This window comes from Staurois parvus, unplaced genomic scaffold (assembly GCF_062004578.1).
Source record: "Staurois parvus isolate SC_StPar_1 unplaced genomic scaffold, SC_StPar_1.0 ptg000154l, whole genome shotgun sequence".
Classification (NCBI taxonomy): Eukaryota; Metazoa; Chordata; class Amphibia; order Anura; family Ranidae; genus Staurois; species Staurois parvus.
In genome coordinates, this window is record NW_028317950.1 from 6,417,333 (window position 1) to 6,439,485 (window position 22,153).

Sequence of the window (22,153 nt, forward strand, 5' to 3'; positions counted from 1 at the left end):
AAATGCTCCCGGAAGTGATCGGCTTAAGGTGGGCTGGCATGGTCACCCTTGGTTGGCCCCCTCACTAATACTGGGCAATCATGTTATGAGGAAAGAACCACCTGACTTCCTAGAGGTGGAGTAGGCGAGTGGTCTGGGTGTGTCTATGAGGCCCATGCCAGCTGTCCGTGACAGATCGAAAAATTTATGATTTTGCCCAGGACGAGCTTCCAGTGGGACATTGGTCCAATATTTGGGACTGTCGCGGGCAATTCGTGACTGTTGGCAAGCACGAAAGACCGCTGAACACTCAACTCTTGGTTTTCTATGAGCAGAGACTGGTGAATGTCAGTCTCCGGCTCTCTGCTCTGTTCCTCCAGTGCTCACTGGAGCGCTGGGCTGTGGGGCTGAGGGGTTTGCAGAGAGGCTGAGTGAGCTGCCATTCTAGGCATCTGGGTGGATCCCGACATTCACGACGGGATCTCTCCACATCCTGGACCAGCTCAGTGTTGTCTGCTGACAGTGAACGTTAGCCTGCTATCTGCTGAATACAGGTCACAGGAGTGCTGAACGCAGTGACCTATCATGCAAATGGATTTCTAAAAGAACAGTTACTTTATTATTCCCTTTTTATTTTACACTAACCTTTTACGAAAAGCCCACCAATCAGAATTAAAAAAACAAAAACAAAAAAAAGGTACTCATAACTGTCTGATGGGCATGTAATTTGGACAAATGCCACACAGCTAGCAACTTCATTTTTGCTTTCATTTTCTTTACCCACGTTTAAATGAATCGCCAACCACGTCTCAAGAAAACACATCAGAACTGATAGAAAAAGGGGGGAGCAATTCTAATCCAGTTGTCCTAGCTAAAGATGATTGACCTGCTGCACTTCTTCTTATCATTTCCTACCCACCACTGTGATCAGTGGCTGTGCCTAAATGGCCCACACAGCTGTCTAAAGCTGGCCATGGATGGATTGAACCTCGACTGTTTTTAGTAGGGACCAGCCAATATTCAGTCTATCTCTAGGCAGGCTAGTTGTACTGAAGTCGATCCATTGACTGGGTACAGCCAGCCTGTCAGATTTTTTACATGCGATTACTGCTGGCAGCTATAGCCACTAGCATTGATCATTGTGTTCTGCTAGCAGGGAAGGCTCCCCGCCAACAGAACATAATAGCTCTGTGGCAGGGATTCCCCCATCAACACTGAGTATGTTGATGGGGGAATCAAGTGATTTTCTTTCCTTCCAACCACGATGGAGAGAAAGGAAAATAGATTCATTTATTGCCCTGCCTAATCCAATGTTCACACTCCTTCTTTCCCTGCACATAGTAAACCATTTCAGATTGTTTAATCTGCAAAATTTAAAGTGGGAATAAAAACCCAAAAACGGTCATGTAATGTGCAGACCTGGACTGAGACAAGAAATAGGCCCGGGCATTTTGGGCTGAGCAGCCCCAAGCCCGGGGATCCTTTCATCGGAGCCCGGTGGCAGAAAGCTAGGGCCCGGTCACATGAATGACCTTTGTGACCCTGGTAGTTCCTCCACTAGTGTCAGTAGGTTTTTATTTTTTATTAATTTTTTTACAGTTTTGTCTTTTTTACATTTTTTGTAGTAGAGAAATAAAGAGAAGGAAAGAGGGAAGGAAGGAGGAAAAGAGGGAAAGAAGGAAGGAGGGAAGGAAGGAGGGAAAGAAGGAAGGAAGGAGGGAAAGAAGGAAGGAAGGAAGGAAAGAGGGAAGGAGGGAAATATGGAAAGAGGGAAGGAGGGAAAGAAGGAAGGAAGGGAGGAAGGAGGTAAGGAAGGGAGGAAGGAGGTAAGGAAGGAAGGAAGGAGGGAAGGAAGGAAGGAGGGAAGGAAGGAGGGAAGGAAGGAGGGGAAGGAGGGAAAGGAGGAAGGAAGGAGGGAAGGAAGGAAGGAGGGAAGGAAAGAGGGAAGGTAGGAAGGAAAGAAGGAAGGAAGGAGGGAAAGAAGGAAGGAAGGAGGGAAAGAAGGAAGGAAGGTAGGAAAGAGGGAAGGTAGGAAAGAAGGAAGGAAGGAAAGAGGGAAGGTAAGAAGGAAGGAGGGAAAGAAGGAAGGAAGGAGGGAAAGAGGGAAGGAAGGAAGGAGGGAAAGAAGGAAGGAGGGAAAGAGGGAAGGAAGGTAGGAAAGAGGGAAGGTAGGAAGGAGGAAAGGTGGGAAGGAGGGAAAGAGTTAAAGAAGGAAGGAAGGAGGGAAAGAGGGAAGGAGGGAAAGAAGGAAGGAGGGAAAGATGGAAGGAAGGAAATTGTCACTTTTGCCAGATAGTCTGTTAAATGAAGTTGAAAATGAACAGAAAGGTTGAAGCTGTTAGACTTCTTTCTCTGTTACATTGTAGTGAATCCAGCTGGAGGATCAGGAATAAGTGTAGCTATTTAACCTACATGTCTCCACCTATCAAAGTGTTTCTCTTTTTTTTTCAGTTGCAGCACCCTTTAAAAGTATGCAAAATCTTGAGACACCCCAAAATATAAAAAATGTAAATGTTACTTATCAAAGGAAAACCCAAGCCTGGGAGAATACACAAACAACCAACTTAATGGTGCCCCCCTTTCACATCAGAGACCCCCCTATCATATCTGAGATCCCTCATTGTGTCAGAGGATCCCCCCTTCACAGTAGAGGCCCCCACCACATCAGAGTCCCCCTATACATCTGAGGCCGCCCTATACATTAGAGTCCCCATTACATCAAAGTAACCCCTAAACATCAGATGCCCCCTATACATGAGTCCCGCCATCACATCAGAGTCCCCTTTAGTACAGAGTCTCCAATCACAAAGCCCCTCCAATCACATAGTCCCTTCTTCACATCAGAGCCCTACCTTTTGGCTCCAGCAGCACATCAGAGGGTGGGAGGTGGAAGAGGTCTGGAGTAGGCATACTTGTGTTCTCCTGAATACTGGGGGCAGCCCTGCATGCCTCCTGCCCTAGATCAGTCATTTGTTGCCATAATTATAGCCACAAATGAGGCCGTGCGTCCTAGCCCTAGAGTGTCATTGGTTGTTAGGGTGCTGGTGGCTGGCCTGCCTACACCATGGCAACTCATGATGCTGATCCAGGGCAAAGTGGGTTCTTGCTTGCAGCACTCCAGGGAACCCAAACAGCAACCTGATTGAGAAACAATGACCTATAACAATAAATGTCTGGCTTTAAGCTGAATTATTGAGTGGTGTATTTTGGAGTATCCCTCTATTACTGAGGGGAACTCTTGTTGGTGTTGTGAGGTCTCTTGTTGCGCTACATAGGTTACCTCTCCCATATCAGAAAGTATGGGCAAATGTGGGTCATATTTTATATAACAAACCTTTTTACTGTCTCTTTACAGGACAAGAAGTGGCTGATAGTTGGTACAAAGAAGAGAAGAACTACAACTTCTCCAAATCAGGACATCAGCCAGATACTGGTAAGCTGCAGAACCAGATCATTTATTGACTTACACAGTGATATACAATCAGTGGCCAGACAGTCAATACCATGGAGTGCCTTACCTCCCAGTAAAGCTCATAAATAGAAATATAAAAGGTGGGCAGGGCTTTTTTTATCAGATAATCAGTTCAGGAACTCCCCTTTTCTGAGTCACCCCTTGTTTCTGCCCCCTACCCACCTCCAAGCGCCATCCTTGGTTCCGCCCCCTACCCACCTCCCAGTACCATTCCTTTTTAGAGAATAGAGAACCAAGTATAGTTTTGTATGGAATGTGTTAATGATTTTTTTTTTACACTGATTGCTTTTACACCCATAAAGGCTGTAAAAGCAATAATTTCTCTTTCTCCCTGGCTGCATTCCTGCATTCATTGAGAAATACTGTGAGAGCTGTGATTGGTCACAGCTTGTCACATGGTACAAGGCTGTTGTGAATAGCCTTGTACCATGTGACCTCTGTGATCATTCACAGATTTCACAAGTAGTAAACAATGATGTCAGCAAGTGACATCTTGTTTACTACTGTTCATGTGATCACTGATTGGCCAATCAGTGATCACATGAATCGAGACCTCACAGAGGTCCCGTACAGCAATCTGTGTTCCGCTGTGTCCACCGGACACAGAACACGGCGCTGTGTGCTCCCAGGGAGCGTGCACAGGCAATGGATGTGAGGAGATGTTTAGAAACATCCCCCCCGCATCGGCAGCACTCCCGTCCAGCCGTTTATCGGCATGCGCCAGACAGGAATAGGTTAACAGTGGATCCCAGCAACAATTGAGCTCCCAGCAACAATAGACCACCATGCAAAAACAGTTCCCCGTCCAGTGACAATAGATTCCCCAGCAGCCAGCATCAATAGACCCTCCAGCACCCCTTGCCATTACATACTTTCAGTGCTGAAGGTTCCGGAACTGCGTCCCTGCTTATAAAATGCCCTGAAAGTGGGTAATAAATAGAAAAGTTTTGCTTCCTGCTGCAACTTGTTTTACTAAATGGAGCTATATCCCCACCTAGTGGACAAACCGAGACAGTTGGTGAAGGCACAAGCACAAAACAATTGCAGTGTGCACAGTGTACTTTATATCACAATAATTTGTACTTCACTTCTGAAAGCACAAAATTAAAGTTTTAAGCTTGTATCTATAGTCAATTGTTTTGTTTTAGATAGAGAAGGGTTGTTCTCAGAGCAGATGTCTCCATAGGAAGGTTTTCCTTTACTCCTTGTTCATGAGGCCATTCTGAAATTTTGGATTACTGTCGCTTTTTCTTGGTGACAATAGACACCAGTATAAATAGAGAGTAAGTCTCCTAATGGAGACTAGGACACCAATAAAAACATGTCAGTTGGCCTAACCCTTCCCCATTCTATCCAATACAAAAAATTACCTAGAGATACACTTTAAATTAAGCACTCAGAGGTCATTCCTGTCCATGTGTCCACTTCATGCCCAATGTCTGTGTGTATGTGAAGTTTAATCTGCCTATATTTTACTCTCCCTGGTGTCCTCCGCTCCCCCAACCCTTCATTAACATGCTAATATAAATGTTTGAATAACATTTTTCCATTTTCAATACATACCTTATTTTAGACCCAAAGACATCTTCATTGGATCTCTGTGCCTCCTATGCAATGCAGGCAGATTATGGCTGCTGGGAGAGACCAGCAAGTTGCTGTACATAGCTTTCTGAAAACATGACAATACTCCGATTCAGTATTCCTCTCAAGAGCACCCAAGCAGTGGACTGGCTCTTGGGAAAAGTAATGGAAATATCAAAATGCCTAGATAATGCCCACATGTGGTGCTGAGCCTCCACGATTGAAATAACTGAAGTGCAATGCATTTTAAAGTGGCAAGCTGAGAACAGTAAATCTGGGGAGAAAAGTGCAATATGATGCTGGATGTCCTCCAGTCAGGAAATGAACCAGAAGCCTGTCTGTGTAATACTACAGGCCTGCTTTATTACACAAATAGGAAACTTCTCCTTTAACCAGAACTTCCCAAATTTCCATCTTATATTTGATGATTCTTAGTGTGGGACACCTTTTTCTTTATCTTTGTTGTAGGACATTTCACGCAGATGGTATGGAAGACTTCCAAGGAGGTTGGCGTTGGTGTAGCTTCCAGTGGGAAGGGAATGTTCATCGTGGTGGCCCAGTACAACCCATGTGGCAACATCACCAACCCTGGCTTCTACGCTCGCAATGTACTACCACGGGGATCAAAGGTGACGGACGATGATGATGATGAAGATGGCTTTGTGAAGGACTCAGCTGTCAATGGCATTGTTGCAATTCCAGGTAGGGACCAGAGCACTAATGGTACTGTTACTCCTGGCATTTTTTTTTTTTTTTTTTAAGCTGAATTTTAAGTAATTAAAAAACACATATTTCAGTTGCCCGTGTGTTAGAAAAAACATTTAATTCCCTTTTGCATAGAAAAAGCATAAGTAATCAAATGTTTCTTGATATCAGCCTCCTCTAATTCCCTGCATGGCAGCACTACACTGGGCAAGGAAGAAGTAGAACTCTTGCTTTGTTATCTGTGACCATGAGGTTGGAGGAGCAGAGTGATAACCTCATCGGTATACTCAGGATATATCAGGCTATTAACTAGGCTGCAGAGATTGTAGGACCTGGATGTGCTGTTTGGAAGGGGTGCCTGGTTCACAAAACTGGCTGCGCAGACATAGAAATGCATTACTAAGTAAACCAGTTCATATATACTGTGATTGTTTCAATTTCATATTTGTATAATCATCACCACCAACCAGACAAGCGTTTGGGTGGAATCTATCTGCCGTGTTCTACACCTTTTATTCTATGCAAACAATGGGGTTGGTGCGGTAATAGGAGTGTGTGTAAAACTTTAGAAATCTTTGGCAGATATTGCAGTTTCTATTAATTACTATATATGTAAAAGTTAAAAACTCTGATTTTTTTTTTTTTTTTTTTCTAGAGAAAGATCTAAAAACATTCCGGAAAGACCTACTGAATGAGCACAACAAGTACCGTCGCCTGCATGGCTCAGGAGCTCTCCAGCTCGGCACATCCTTAGCGCAGGAAGCACAGAAGTGGGCTGACCATTTGGTTGGGATACGCGCTCTTCAGAACAGTGACTCAGAACATGGAGAGAACCTCTGGTACCGCTGGGGCACGGACACAAGTCTGCCAACAGGTAGGTGCTGAAAGTCCAGCTGATGATTCCACATGACCAAGTACTTGCCCCTTGAGTGTGTCAGTACAGGAGTGTATGATCATTGTATAGAGCAGCGGTATAATTGTTTCCTTAATGTCACGCTGACCTGTACTCTATGCAGACCTCAAAGCTGATCTCCAGCCTTACCTTCAGACTTCCATAGTTGAATGGGCTCCTCTCCTGTGCTGAAAACTGCTTACTCTGATTTAAAGCGGTAATAAGCTCACAAGTAAACATTTTATTATATTGCAGATTACCAAAACTTCAATATGATGGCTGCAATAATTTTCTTTTTGTAGGCTCTCTCATTGTCAGCTGGTGTTCCTGCCAGTAAGCCAGCAGAACCAGCTGTCCCGTAGATGTAGGTGTGCTTACAATATTTATTTACTTATGTACAACCTTTATCCCAAAAGGAAATAAAAATGTTTTCTTTTGTGTTTTTTCTTTTAGATGTTGTGTTAACTGTTTTAAAAGTGTTAGATGGAGTTTGGCTTAAATTTTTAGTGTATCAAAATCTGCTACTACATTTAACACTACCCTTCCCCCAGACTAACAATGTTGCTGTCCAAAGGTGCCCCCTGTGCCCTTTATCTATACTGGAGGCACTCTAATACAGGAGCTGTGTTATTTTCGGGGATAAACAGAGGGGAAAAAGCTTAACCCCTTTGCGCCGGCGCCTCCCAGCCCTTTAAGAGTTTCAGAAGCTAAGAGGCGGGCGGGGTTTTAGGGTTAGGTGACCGCCGTGATTCGCAGTCACAGCAGTCACAGCAGTCACATGATCGGTTAAGGTCCCGATCGCAAGGGGAGATCAGGACCTTTCCTTAAGTCATGGACATATGTGCTGGGAGCACGCAAGGCATGTGCTTTCAGCACATATGTATTTTCAAATGGTATGCAAATATGCGGGCGCTCGGCATTGAGACCCAGACATCGAGAGGCCGCATATTTGCGTGCACTTGGCGTCTAGGGGTTAAAAAAAAAACTAATGCAGCCACCGCATCTAATGATTGGTAATCTGCAATATATTCCATTTTTGTCTTTGGGTTTAATATCACTTTAACCGCACAATGTGAGCTTTATGCCATTTGTATTAAATGCTGCAGCAAGTCAGATACAGATCGCCTCATTTTCTGGCTGGAGGACGCTCAGCAATATTTAGCCATTTCCTCCCCATGCTTACTGTGACTCGCCCCTTTCACTCAGTGAATTTCAGTTTTTACAATCACATAGACTGTGCATCACATGTGGGCATTTCCCAGGGCAGACTGCATTCAAACACATCCTGCCTAGGAACACTCATTCCTCCAGACTGACACCCATTCTCTCTTTGATAATGTCAATGGGTTTAAAATGAAGAAGACATAACTGGCGTATTGATGAGGGAAGAGAGGAGAAACCAGGGAAGGCAAAATAGAAACAGAATAAACTTCAGCTTCAGGCTCCACGCACACTAGTGTTTGTTTGTTTTTTTAAGCTCCTAGAAGCTGTAATCAGCATTTTATTTCTGCTGCTAGAAGCTATATAGTGTTATCCTATGTATCCATGCATACTACTTTAGGCTATTCGCATCCTTTGAGCTTCAGCATCTAGGAGCAGAAAAAAATATAGTTTTTATAGTTTTTTTGGAGCGTTTTTCCAGCAGAAAAAAAAAGATACTAAAACACTCCTAACAGCTTTTTACTGTAAAAATGCTAATAAAACTGTAACACTCCGAAATGCTACTAAAACGCTACTACTAGCATTTTTATTCCAGCGGCTTTTGTCCAGTGTTTTTCCCAGTGAACTTAAAAACAGTTAGTGTATATGGAGCCTTAAAGTGTATCCGCTTTATCATTTTGGAGAGCGTAGAGATGGTTTAGAATCCCTGGCTGGTTTTTATTGCTATGTCCCCGCTGGGGAGATTCAGTTGTCCATGACCGGAAATCCAAAATTTTACAGATGTCACCAGGACAGGAGAACTCCAATAGGGACATCTGTCCCAACCTGTCTTGAGAGATCTCCTCTCACTTCCTGCTGTGTCTCTGAAACAGAATATGGTGGAGTTTGCAAAAAAACAAACCTGACGGCGTTTTTAACCCTTCCCCTAAAAATAGTGCATGCACGCACACTTTCACAGTACAGAACCTGGGATTTTCTATGACCTCTTGGTTTCAGTTTCGCTGGCTGAACAGCACAGAGGGCTTCGATTTCCCCCCCTTCTCAGTATGTTATTATGCTCCTATATCTGCATAAAGGACAGAGCACATCACTGCACAGATCCATGTGGCCCCCTACAAGTCCTACCCTGTGTTCTCTCTTCCCATTTTTTGGCAGTTGCATTTTTTTTAAAAGAAGTAACAAGTGAATTATAAGAGAGCAAAAAACAAAGAAGATAAGGCAGCAAAAGAACTGCCCTAGTACATGGCCAGTGAAAGGAATGAAAGTGTTTTTTCCAGAAAACTTTCTGTGAGGGAATCATTGTATTATTTCCCCCAGAAGATAGCAAACCTTCATCACCCCTTGCTAGCGCTGATGAACATACTCTACATTTGGATAAATCCTGTGAGAAGGGAGCTGGGAGCAGGGCGGAGCTGTGCTGTGTGTGGCTATGAACACACACAGCTCAGCCTGGGGGCGTGTTGGCATGGGTGCCCCCATAGCATGCCATGGGGGGACTCATAAAAAAGGGACAGAGAGCACCAGCTGGGGACTCCCAAAGAGGAGGTAAGGGAATGCTCTGTGCAATACTATTGGACAGAGCAGGTAAGTATTACATCTTTTTTATTTTAATGAAAAACAAGTGACTTTATTATCACTTTAAGGTAAGAGGGTCAATAAATTTGATGTGTTTCTGCATTTCAGGAAAGGAAGTGGCTGAGTCTTGGTACAATGAGATCACAAAGTATAATTTCAACGCTCCAGGATTCCAGAGTGGGTCAGGTAAGTGATGAAGGCTTTAAAAAATTGTGGCATTGGCTGGCTGGTGCACTGGGGCTGTGATTTCTTCAACCACATTAAAAAATATTATTTAAAATTCATCTAAAGTAGTTGCCTGAACTTTGTATGTTCTCTCCCTATATTTGCTTTAGAGCAAAAATGAGGCCAGAGAGTGGCAGGTCCTATACCGTGCACTAGTCAGGCTCTATTGCACAATGTGGTCACTAACATGTTTTCAGGCACTTAGAGCTGGGGAGGGAGCTGGTAGAAGAGGAAAGAATAATGAGGCTCGTTCTTACAAATATAGGAAGCTGTAGAGCAGCAGCAGTGAATAGTGGTGCCACCCTGCTGTCTATGTAGTATGATAGGGGGGTACATTTCAAGACTGGTCAAGTAGAACCATAAATCGTTTGGCAGATAATAGTTTAGATATGTCTTTGAACTAGTTGTTTAAAAAAACAAAGGAGAAAAAAACATAAAAAATTAAACGGGGCTGTTTGGCCAAAGCTGGCTTTAATTTTTAGTACTTATTATTTGTGTAGCGCTACCCTCTTGAGAGCAGCTGGTTTTTGGTCCCCCTTAACTTCCTGCACAGTCGGGCAACACACATTTTTAAGTTTCATTAGGGAATTTAACTTGGATAGGGTAAAGGGGTTATGGGATGCCCAACTTGATTGCAGAATAACAATTGAGGACAATTTCCTTCTCTAGACTACAAACATCTGACTGTGTTCCAGCCAGAACTATTACAGTCTCTTTAGCAAAGTACAGCTTGTAGGAGCTCTGAGCCCCCTTGTATGAATTAGCAAAGTCCCAGCTTGTAGGAGCTCTTAGTACCCTAGGTGAATAAAATACCAGCCCACCTGGTTACAGTATCTGACCCCAGAACATGGGATTGGGTAAGCTATGCACTGTTCCCTGAAGACTTACCAGGAACTTGCTTCCAACAAACTTCTACCTTCTAGGCTCTGGGGGTGTAGAGTTACTCACATGGTCCTTATCCTGCAGCTGTGGATAGAACTGCTTTCAGGCCTTTGTAGCTGGGCTGGTTCCTCTTCAAACTTTCAGGCTGTACTTCCTGGTGGACTGCAGAGCAGTGGAGCTCCCTCTTTCAGCTCTTCTTTCCTCCTCCAGCTTCCAGCCTGGAAGCAGGACCCCCTTCTCCGGGGGCCCCCTCCCAGGCTACACAGAAGCACCTCTCAACACTTCATTTTTCACCCAACTTGGTTGCCCAGGCTCTGTCATTTTTATGGGCTGGTCTGTCACACTGCCAGGGCTTTCTGCCTGGCATCGGCCAGACTGCTACAAATATGCAGATCAGCCCCTCCTCACCAACACCTACTGGCTTCTAGAAACTTCTCCATGTTTCTAGAGCAGAGGGAGGTACCAGAAGACTAATCAGTAGAGCTCTCCCCAGCCCTGACCTACACTCAGGCTTCTAGCAAGCCTCTAACAACTCTAAACAACTATGTACACCAGAGGGCACTACATTTTAGGTCAGAGGTTTCCAAACTTTTCAATATTAGGATCACATTGTATGTTTTACAAATATTTGAGGGTGGAATAATCCCAGTCAGAACCTCCCTTACATCAGGGTCCCCATTAGATTCCCTTTAACATCAGGGTCCCCATCATAGTCTCTTTTACACCAGCGTTCCCCCTTACATTGGGATTCCTGTTGTAGTCCCCTCTAACATCAGCGTCCCTATTAAATCCCCTTGTACATAAGGGTCCCATCATAGTCCCATTTACATTTAGTGTCTCCCTGACATCAGAGTTCCCCCATACATCGGAGTCCCCATTATAGCTTCCCTGATGGAAGGGTCCTCATTAGATTCCCTTTTAAATCAGAAGTCCCCTCTTACAGGATCCAGGTGCGGTTTGGAGGGGGTTGAAGCAGAGACCATAGGCAGCCTCTTCTGACCTTAACATGTTACTAAACCCAGGATCCTGCATTCACTCTATACATCACTATATCTGGTCTCCGACAGTACACAGAACATGGAAATGTAATTATTCTAGTAAATATACAGTGGGGAAAATTATTATTTGATCCCCTACAGATTTTGTAAGTTTGCCCACTTACAAAGAAATTAAGGATCTATAATTTTTATCATATGTGTATTTTAAATGATAGAGACAGAATATCAACCAAAAATCCTAAAAAAAAAACACAATACAAATGCTATAAATTTAGTTTCAGTTCAGTGATCAAAATAAGTATTTGCTTCCCTATCAACCAACAATAATTCTGGCTCCCACAGCCTGGCTATGTGCTATGTGGTACACAGATAAGTCCTGTCATTTTAAGAAGGTGCTCCTAACCATAACTCGTTATGTGTATAAAAGACACCTGTCCACAAAATCCCTTTCTTCTATTCAAACCTCACCACTATGGGCAAGACCAAAGAGCTGTCAAAGGACGTCGGGGACAAGATTGTAGACCTGCACAAGGCTGGAATGGGGTACAAGAAGCTTGGTGAGAAGGAGACAACTGATGGAGCAATTATTCGCAAATGGAAGAAATACAAAATAACCATCAAATCGCCCTCGTTCTGGAGCTCCATGCAAGATTTCGCCTCATGGGGTAAGGATAATCATGGGAAAAGTGAGGGATCAGCCCAGAACTACATGGGAGGAGCTTGTGAATGACCTCAAGGCAGTTGGGACCACAGTCACCAAACAAACCATTGGTAACACAATACGCCACCAGGGATTGAAATCCTGCAGCACCCACAAAGTCACCCTCCTCAACAGGCACATCTGAAGCTTGCCAATGAACATCTAAATGATTCTGAGAAGGATTGTGAGAAAGTACTGTGGTCAGATGAGACCAAAATTGAGCTCTTTGGCAATAACTTGACTTGCTCTATTTGAAGAAAGAAAAATGCTGACTATGTCCCTAAGAACACCATCCCTACAGTCAAGCATAGAGGTGGGAACATTATGCTTTGCGGTGGTTTCTCTGCTAAAGGTACAGGCCAACTTTGCTGCATTGAGAAGCCAATGGACAGGGCCATGTATTGTAAAATCTTGGATGAGAACCTTCTTCCCTCTGCCAGAACACTGAAGATGGGTCTTCCAGGCTGACAATGACCCAAAACATACTGCCAAGGCAACAAAGGTGTGGCTCAGGAAGAAGCACATTAAGGTCATGGAGTGGCCTACCCACACTCCAGACCTTAATCCTATAGAAAATTTATGGAGGGAGCAGAAACTTCAAGTTACCAAGCGACAGCCAAGCTTAAGGACTCAGAGAAGATCTGTAAAGAAGAGTGGACCAAAATCCCTCCTGAGATGTGTGCAAACCTGGTAACCAACTACAAGAAACGTCTTACCTCTGTGCTTGCCAACAAGGGTTTCTCCACCAAGTACTAAGTCATGTTTTGCTTGGGGATCAAATATTTTACTCAGCAAACTAGAACTCAATTTATAACATTTGTATAATGTGTTATTTCTGTATTTTTGGTTGATAGTCTCTCTCTATCATTTAAAATACACCTATGATAAAAATTATAGACTCTTCATTTCTTTGTAAGTGGGCAAACTTACAAAATCTGCAGGGGATCAAATAATAATTTTCCCCACTGTAAACTGCTAAATACCATTTCACATCAGCATTATATAGCAGTCTTTTGACTTCTGAAAGTGTCCAGCTGAGCACTGGTTAAAGTTTGTAGGAGGAGTTTTCATTCTCCTCTCACTGTCCTCTGAGACTGCAGGACCTCTGACCCTCTATCTGGACAGTGCTGATTAGCCCTGTGCTGATCACATGCACTCTCCAAAGAATTAAAAAACTCTCTAGCAATACACACAAAACTGAGCAGGTGCAGCTTGCCCCCAAGGCTCTGTTCTATCAGGAAATGAGTCATGGACAGTAGAAGAAGGGGAGGATCAGAGAAGGCAGGATTAAACATCCTTTTTACACAATGCAAATTATTAACCCCTTCCACATGAGTATAACAAACATGCTTTCCTGCATATACAGACTGACTTTACTGCTGTGGATTTAGTAACACTTTAATCCCTAATCTGTTATATCGAGTTACACTACTGACCCTAGCTGAGGGCCAGAGAAATTCTTGTAGTGGGCCAGATATGGCCCACAGGCCATAGCTTGGAGACCCCTATTTTAGGTTAAAAAAAGATTTATGCGCATCAATTTCAACCCTCTCCTGATTTGCTGGTACAGCTTTGTTACTATGATGACTCTCTAAAAATTGCTATCTGGTTCCGTCCGTTCACTGATCTCTTCTGTCTCCAGGTAACTTCACCCAGATGATCTGGAAGAGTTCCAATCAAGTAGGTTTTGGCCTGAGCACAGACAACAAAGGAATGTACATTGCCGTTGGCTTCTATGACCCTGCCGGCAACATTGCCAATAAGGGATACTTTGACGATAACGTCTTGCCCAAGAAGAAGTGATTGAGGACCAAGAAATCTTCATCTCTTTTCCTTATGCCAAACACCCTCTGGAATCCGAACTGAGTGGGGGCTTCCTCTGTGATAGAGTGAGCTTTCTCCTGGATTCAGAGATTCAGATGAATGTAATTCTCAACTTCTCTGGAGCAAGATAATATCATATGGTGCCCATGCCATACAGGGACAGGGATTTTATATCATAAAAAGTCTTAATGATGTTTTCTAAGCACCACTACACTTAAAGAAGGAACATAAGTGTTGTTTTATTTTTTTTTTCTAATATGGCTACATAACATAATTCTATCTTAAATTTGGGAAAACTATGGCCTTACTGTTTATGACCTGCCCATTGTACATGTGTATTAATTTGCTGTGCTGCTCCTGTGTACGTCCACACCTTAGTGTGTTATAGCTAATTAGGTCTGAGCCACTTAAAAAAGGCATCAACAAGAGTACCTCTTGTGCCCGTGGTAGTTATGGTACACCATATTTCCTAGCTGAACATAAATTCAAAGCAACTTTATATCAAACCAAATGATGTGTGGACTAATACTGCAGCCATTCACAAGAAGCTGAAGGTTGCTTGGCCTGGCTTATGAGTTAAAGGTCTCTGAATCTTAGGCATGGAACTAAAGAATATATCATTAAAGCAGATTTCCACCTAAAAAAAAATAAATAAAAGTCAGCAGCTACAAAAACTGTACCTGTCTCTCGGTCCAGCGGTGTCTTCACCACCACTGGTTTCACTGGCAATCTTCTCTCCCTGGCGCTGGCATCCGGATGTGACAGCTTGCGGCTTCGCAGCCGGGTGCCCACTGCATATGCGCGAGAAGCGCTGCGCTTTGTGAATGGCCCTGTAGTCTTCTGGGACCTGTCGCATCTCCCAGAAGACTACGGTGAGGACAACTTTCGCTTCTGATCGCCTAGGCAATCGAAGTGGAAGTGGGTACCTATCAAATTCGGGTACCCATTCCCCAAAGGTGCCATCCTTAATGGTGAACGGGGGACAAAGGCTTAAAGCGGAACTTCCCCTTTTGGTGGAACTTCCCTTTAAGCTTCCCTCACCCCAACCTTGTGACCAGAGTTTCTTTTGGAAATGTATAGTATATAATGTTTAACTCCCATTCATCTTAATCCTAATCTCCCAACTCATCTTCATTTTAATTCCCTGCTGCCATTATTATCCTGAATCATTAAAGACACATAACGCTTCCATTTTTGTGTATAAAAAAACTCTTCGTAATACTGCGATTTCTGACCCGTATCCCAAAATACTAGTTGCCTGGCTGTCATGTTAATCCTGTCTCCAATGCTTTTTGAGTCTCTAACCCTGAACAGATATGTGGGTCTGGTGTTCCAAGTTAGTGATTCAGAAAGTATTTATGTTACAGAAAGCCAAACATTTAGCATTTTTCAGGGGAGGCCAGCAGCAGCGATGTTTCTCTCAATACAGGTTTCGGTTAACTTGTAGTTTACAAAGATGATGAGGATGCAATAGAGTGGTGGATTTTCTGAGCCCACTTAGGTCTTGTTGCCCTGTAAGGCTGGTTTTACACGGATCCATTTTTTTCTGTTTTTGTGTTAAAAAGGAGAAGAAAAATGTGTGACCATTTATTCCAATGGAACTCATCACACTGATCTGTTGCCGGTAAGGTGCATTTTTTAAAATCCTGTTTGCTGCATTTTTGGTGTAGTAAAAAATGCACCAAAAACGCACCTCCTCATTGAAATTCATTGAAAACGCATCCACACTGTGGTTTTGAGTCACATGTCCTGTAAAACCATGGTAAAATAAGTATATGCATTTTTTTGCTAGGATCAGTGTGAAACCAGCCTAACATACAGGACATAAAAAAAACTCTCATAGGTACTTCACCCTTTAAGGTGCCTTGTGTTTGATAAGCCATGCTTTTCTCTATGCCTTCCCATAAAACAGATACGCAGCCAACCACGTGCAACTAAGCCATGGTGATCAGCCAACACAGGTGATTGGTCAACATAACATGAATTTCATGTCCGTACGAGCTCATATTTCAATGCTAAGGCATCGTAGAATGGTGCCCAGTGCACTTTACCAATTCATCTAACACAAACAAGTGACCCTATGTGAAAGAGCTGCCTAATAACATTCAAGTAAAAAAAAAACTACCCAAAAAGTAAACACTGATGTAAGTTTTTGTGCAGTTAGTTGCCGTTTCAGGTTGAAGTGACAGTTGGTAGTATTGTGTTATGGGGTTACTAGACCGGAAGTCATCTTCATCTTGGAAAATATTTCTACTATGTTTATTTTAGTTACATTTACTTTTAAGTTGTTAAAATGAGCTCCTGAAGGTTTTACATGTTTATCCACAAATGTTTATTTTACTCCTTTTACTTATACTGACCAGCCATAGTCAACCTTTAACTGACCTCCATTAGACACATCCCTGACGTTGGTTAAATTGCACTTATACTCTGTTACAGAAGGATCTTTGTCTTACAAATGCATTTTTTATGTGTTAAAGATTGTGTTTGTTTTTATTGACATAAATGTTACCAATTCTTAAACCAAACCTTGACTTTTGTTGGGTTAAATCACTCTGATTAAGAATTTGTTCCTATAAAAAAATATGTCCTGTACCTCCTTGATTTGATTTGGGGGTATTTTAGACTACACTAAGTTTTGCTACACCTTTTTGACTTCCTTCTATGCTCTTCGTACATCGCAGAGGTGCTGTCATTTGTTGCCCTGGGATGTCTTCAGGCCAGGGTACCTGTGTACATGTCTTCCAGACCCTCAAAGTACAAAGCACAGAAACTGCCTTGCCTGCTACCATAGAGGTGTAGAGGAACACAACAGAAGGAATCACTCATACAGCAGTATATTTAGAGAAGGTTGCAGAAGGAAGTGTGGAAGTTGTCAAAAGGTGAACAGTCCCTTTTAAGAATACTAAAAAGCTTGTCAATGCAGTTCTTCAGTTCTAAAATAATAATATTTATTCAATCAGCAAAACTTTTAATTTTACCCAGTGTATCTGCTAACGTCATGGCCTGCTGCACATTCCCCTTTTTAGTTTTTGGTCATCCCAAAAAAGCATAAGGTTGGTCATTTTGGGCAACCTAGTAAGTCTATGTAGAGCTTCAAAAGTAAACCTTAAGGCCCCTTTCACATGGGGTGGGCTCGGTTTTGATCTGCAGGGGATCTGTCCACTGATCCCCTGCTGATCAGAGCAGAGTGGGCAGATGACCAGTTAGTGTCTAGAACGGACACAGATAGCTCTGTTCTATAGGCAGCCGGGTGTACACGGTCCCCACTGTCCATTTACATCCAACTGCCCTATGATCCAATCCACCTAGATGGAAGAGGACAGATCCCCTTTTTTTTTTTAGCGGACTGGATCAGAGGTAGGTAGCTCATCTGAACTTTCACTTTGATCAGCCAAATACATTCCAGGTGAATCAAAACAAAAGGGGTAAAAAGTATTACAGAAAATGTTTCTTTTGAAAGCAGCCACAGCCTGAAAAAAGCCTATCCCCCATTCTTTTTGTGGAAGTCTCTGCTGAGTCAGACCTATATCTTTTCAATAAGCACAGCTCATAATTCCTGCTGATTGGAAAGTTTCATGTCTGACATAGCAAGAGGTGTGTTGAAACTCTGTAGAGACTGCTTCAATACAGAGAGCAAGGATCCTTTCTCTGCAAAATGCTGGCAAGGGACAAGGCTTTTCTACTTGGGTTGTGGCTGCATTCTAAAAAAAAAAAATTAAAAAAAATAATGGTAGGGTTTTGCACTCCTTTTCTTTTGATGCATGTCATGATCAGGGGTCAGGCTCAAAGACCAGTTGCTATAGCAGTGGAAAGGCTCACCTGAAACCAGCAGGATAGGTACACTGGCAGGTCACGGTGGCTGAGGAGTGGGATCACCCGAGGTGCGGAGTCTAAGTACCAACCGGTATTCCCCAGAGCTCCTGATAGTGAAGATGGATTTTGCTGCGTGTTAGTACCAGGTCGCAGTCCTCAGGATCACCCCACCAGGAGGTGAGCAAGAGGAGGTCCAGTAACGTATAAGCAGGTAAGGATCAAACGGAAGCGTAGTCAGTAAACAAGCCAAGGTCAGTAAGGAGCAGTCGCAGGTTGGGATCAGGCTGAAGTGTAGTCGAGAACAAGCCAAGGATCAATAACGAGTAGTAGCAAAATATGAATAACAGAGATGACAAGGAGCAAGATACTGGCTGGAGAGCACAATAATCTGGCAAACAGGAAGTGCAGAGACATGGCTTATATCAGGAAGTTCATAGGAGGAGCAAGGGGTTCAAGGTTCATGACAAACAAGGTCAAGGTAGGATCATCGAAATAATTGTCAAGTGAGCTATCCAGCATTCCAGGTGGCTCAGCAAGAAGAAACATTGCCACTCACCGCAGAAGGCCCAGGTTTGGACCCAGGCTCTGACAATGCACTTGGAATGAGTTTAGCTGATTTAGGCCTCATTCACACCATACATGCAGAAAAACTGGTGGGAAAAATGCACAGATTTCACTTGCAGAGACAAGAGTTTACATCAGTTTTCATATGCATTTCAGTGAGTTTTATACACTTTGCAGATTCCTGCGCAGAAAAAATCTGCACATGATACTAGTGTTTTGATGTGGACAGGACACAGAGAGAACAATTGTTTTCTTTGTGCCCGAGCAGAACGTGTACAGAAAAACTGACAGCTCTGCACCATGGTGTAGCAAAAAGACATCCCCATATATTCAGCAAAGAGTCATTCCCCTTCCAGCAAAGAGACATCCCCATATATTCAGCAAAGAGACATCCCAATCCAGCAAAGAGACATTCCCATATAACCAAGAGACTCCCCATATAGCAAAGAGACAGCCCAATCCAGCAAAGACAGTTACAAACAACCCAATCCAACAAAGACAGTCACAGCACAGGCCCACATCCAGCAACATTGTCAATCAATTTACCATTGTGAAGTGTAACAGCTTGTCTCCAGACCAGTCCACAGTGAGAAATGAGCAGTAATCTAGGCAGCCCCTCACATCTGTATGCACGCAGCCCCCCACAGCTGCACGCACTCAGCCCTCCTTACACCTGTACATGTTCAGTCTCCCCACACCTGTACACACTCAACCCCCCTCACACTTAGCCCCCCTCATACCTGTACATGCTCAGTGCCCCACACCTGTACGCATGCAACCCCCCTCATACCTTTATGCACTCAGCCTCCCCATACACCTATATGCACTCAGTCCCCCTCACACCTGTACGCACTAACTCCCCCCACACCTTTACATGCTCTGCCCCCTCACCTATATACACTCAGTCCACCCTAACACCTCTATGCATTTATCCCTCCTCATACTTGTACATGCTCAGCCCCCTCACCTATATACACTCAGTCCACCCTAACACCTCTATGCATTTATCCCTCTTCAAACTTGTACATGCTCAGCCCCTCCCACACCTGTCCACGCTCAACCCCCTTACATCTGTATGCATTCTGCTCCCTCACACCTATATGTGTTCAGCCCCCCCTCACACCTGTACACACTCAGCCCTCCCATACCTATATACACTCAACCCCCCCTCACACCTGTACGTGCTCAGCCCCCCTCACACCTGTACACACTCAGCCCTCCCATACCTATATATATTCAACCCCCCCCCATACCCGTACATGCTAAGCCCCCCTCACACCTGTACATGCTAAGCCCCCTCACACCTGTATGGGCTCAGCCCTTCTTACATCTGTACGTGCTTAGCCCCCCCACACCTGTGCACACTCAGCCCCCCTCATATCTGTATGCGCTTAGCCTCCCACACATGTATGTGTTCAGCCCCCCTTTCACCTGTACGTACTCAGCCCCCCCCTCAAAACTGTGCATGCTTAGCTTCCCCACACACCTGTATGCACTCAGCCCCCCTACACACCTGTATCCACTCAGCCCTCCTCACACCTGTATCCACTCAGCCCTCCTCACACCTGTACGCATTCAGTCCCCCTCACACCTGTACATACTCAACCACCCCTCACCTATACACTTTCAACCCCCCACACCTGTACGCACTCAGGTCACCCTCACACCTATACAAACTCATCCCTCCTCATAGCTGTACGCTCTCAGCCCCCCTCATAGCTGTACGCTCTCAGCCCCCCTCATAGCTGTACGCTCTCAGCCCCCCTCATAGCTGTACGCTCTCAGCCCCCCTCATAGCTGTACGCTCTCAGCCCCCCTCATAGCTGTACGCTCTCAGCCCCACACCTGTACACACTTAGCCCCCATACACCTGTACATTCTCAGCCCCTCTCACCTATACACACTCAGTCCCCCACCACCTGTACACACTCAGCCCCCCCCTCACACCTAAACACGCTCAGCCCCTTCACACCTGTACGCACTCAACCCCCCCCCACACACACACATTTGTAAACACACAGACGGCTTTGGCCCCCCTGTACAAAAGCAGCCTCTTCCCTTCACGTCTGCACAGGCCCTACTTGTAGAGGAGGTCTTCCTAGTCCAGCTAAAGAGCAGCTGGAGCCGAGCACAGTCCAGATTACAGTACAGGCAGCACACATGAGGAGTGCATATGCAGGATGTAGCCAGAGGTGGCAGCAATGCCCACATGGAAGAAAAATATATTTGAAATATATTTTTTAAATATGCTTCCCAAATATATTGCCATTTATTTGAAATACTACAATTTTGGCCATATTCAATATATATATATATATATATATATAATATACACACAAACACAGTATACTGTAAGTTGAAAAGCATTTTTATTACAAAATATACGAAAAATATTTTTCAAAATACATTTCAAATATACTGTCTTTAAAAAAGCAAGTCTGTTAAAATGACATTTTTATACATTAAAAAAAAATCTGAAGAATATATTGAAAAATTTTTTTTTTAAAAAAACATATAAAAAAGTAATTTTAACATATATATTTACATATATTTGTAAATGCATTCCAAAAATGTAAATTTGTATTTTTAAAGATATAGAGTATACTTGAAATGTATTTTTTTAAATATTTTTACGTATTTCAACATGCAGTATTATTTATATTTTTATATATATATATATATATATATAAAAATATAAATATAAAGATTTCAAATATATTTTCCTTCCATATGGGTGAGCTCGATGTGAGTTCAATGACAAAGCAACAACTGCAGACTCTTCTGTAGTGATTGTATAGAGAAAGACAGCACAGCCACACTGCTCCCGGGCTCTGCCAGCTGGGCCCCTCGTGATGCCCGGGCCCCCCACGTGTGTCTGAGCTGTCCCCCCCTGCTGGTAACTCTGTTGTTCTAGCTCAGGGGTGGGCAAACTTTTTGACTTGAGGGCCGCAATGGGTTCATATATTGGACCCGGGGGCCGGACCAAGAGTAGATGAATGATGTGTATGTGTCATCCATAGTAAGTATAGTAATATTCCCCCATAGTAAGCATAGTAATTAATCCCCCATATAGTAATTCATCCCCCATAGTAATTCATCCCCCATATAGTAATTCATCCCCCATATAGTAATTCATCCCCCATATAGTAATTCATCCCCCATAGTAATTCATCCCCCCTATAGTAAGTCCCCCCTGTGTCAATTTACTTACCTTTGTTCCGCACGTTCCTCTCGCCGTGTTCCCGCGCCGTTCCGGTCTTCAGGGCGGACTGTGAGAGGAGCCTAGCTCCCCTCACGTTCGTCACGCTGCCCCACCTACACACATCCTGACAGCCTCACATCACGCTCCGCGGGCCGGATTAAAAGGTCCTCTGGGCCGTATACAGCCCGCGGGCCGTAGTTTGCCCATTGCTGTTCTAGCTCCAAACTGTAAGCATTTGATATTAAAGAGGAAAAAAATATTTTATAGTAAAGGCTGTTCATTCAGCGGTATATCTAGAATTTGCTTTTGTTTTTTTTCAGCTCTCCAAATCCAGTATTTCAGCTTTGGTCAGTCACTGGCAATTTGAATCACGTCAGTTTTTTCTATCTCCAAGCAGCAGAATTTCTCAGTTCAGCCCAAATCCTGTGACCACCAGAAAGCCAGATGAGTGTCACACCTCACTTATGTAGATTCAATAGTGGGGGGGATCTAAATAGAAGAGAATGACACTTTTATCAGAGAGTTGCGAGTTGGTAGAGGACTGCTACCGCAGAGAATTCGGCCATTGTGGTGTCAA

At 43.7% G+C, this 22,153-nt stretch overlaps 1 protein-coding gene across 3 annotated transcripts in view; it reads left to right on the top strand.

The window, feature by feature from the left end:
• LOC149463450 (uncharacterized) overlaps positions 1 to 16,522 on the top strand; it is a 164,308-nt gene extending 147,786 nt beyond the window's left edge. For all 3 annotated transcript variants that reach the window (XM_089674974.1, XM_089674973.1, XM_089674972.1), the window contains exons 13-17: positions 3,335 to 3,412; positions 5,501 to 5,734; positions 6,393 to 6,611; positions 9,474 to 9,551; positions 13,813 to 16,522. In XM_089674974.1, coding sequence (XP_089531100.1) covers positions 3,335 to 3,412; positions 5,501 to 5,734; positions 6,393 to 6,611; positions 9,474 to 9,551; positions 13,813 to 13,973 — 770 coding nt within the window. In that variant the 3' untranslated portion in view covers positions 13,974 to 16,522. The remainder of the gene's footprint in view (positions 1 to 3,334; positions 3,413 to 5,500; positions 5,735 to 6,392; positions 6,612 to 9,473; positions 9,552 to 13,812) is intronic.
• The last annotated feature ends 5,631 nt before the right edge of the window (positions 16,523 to 22,153 follow it).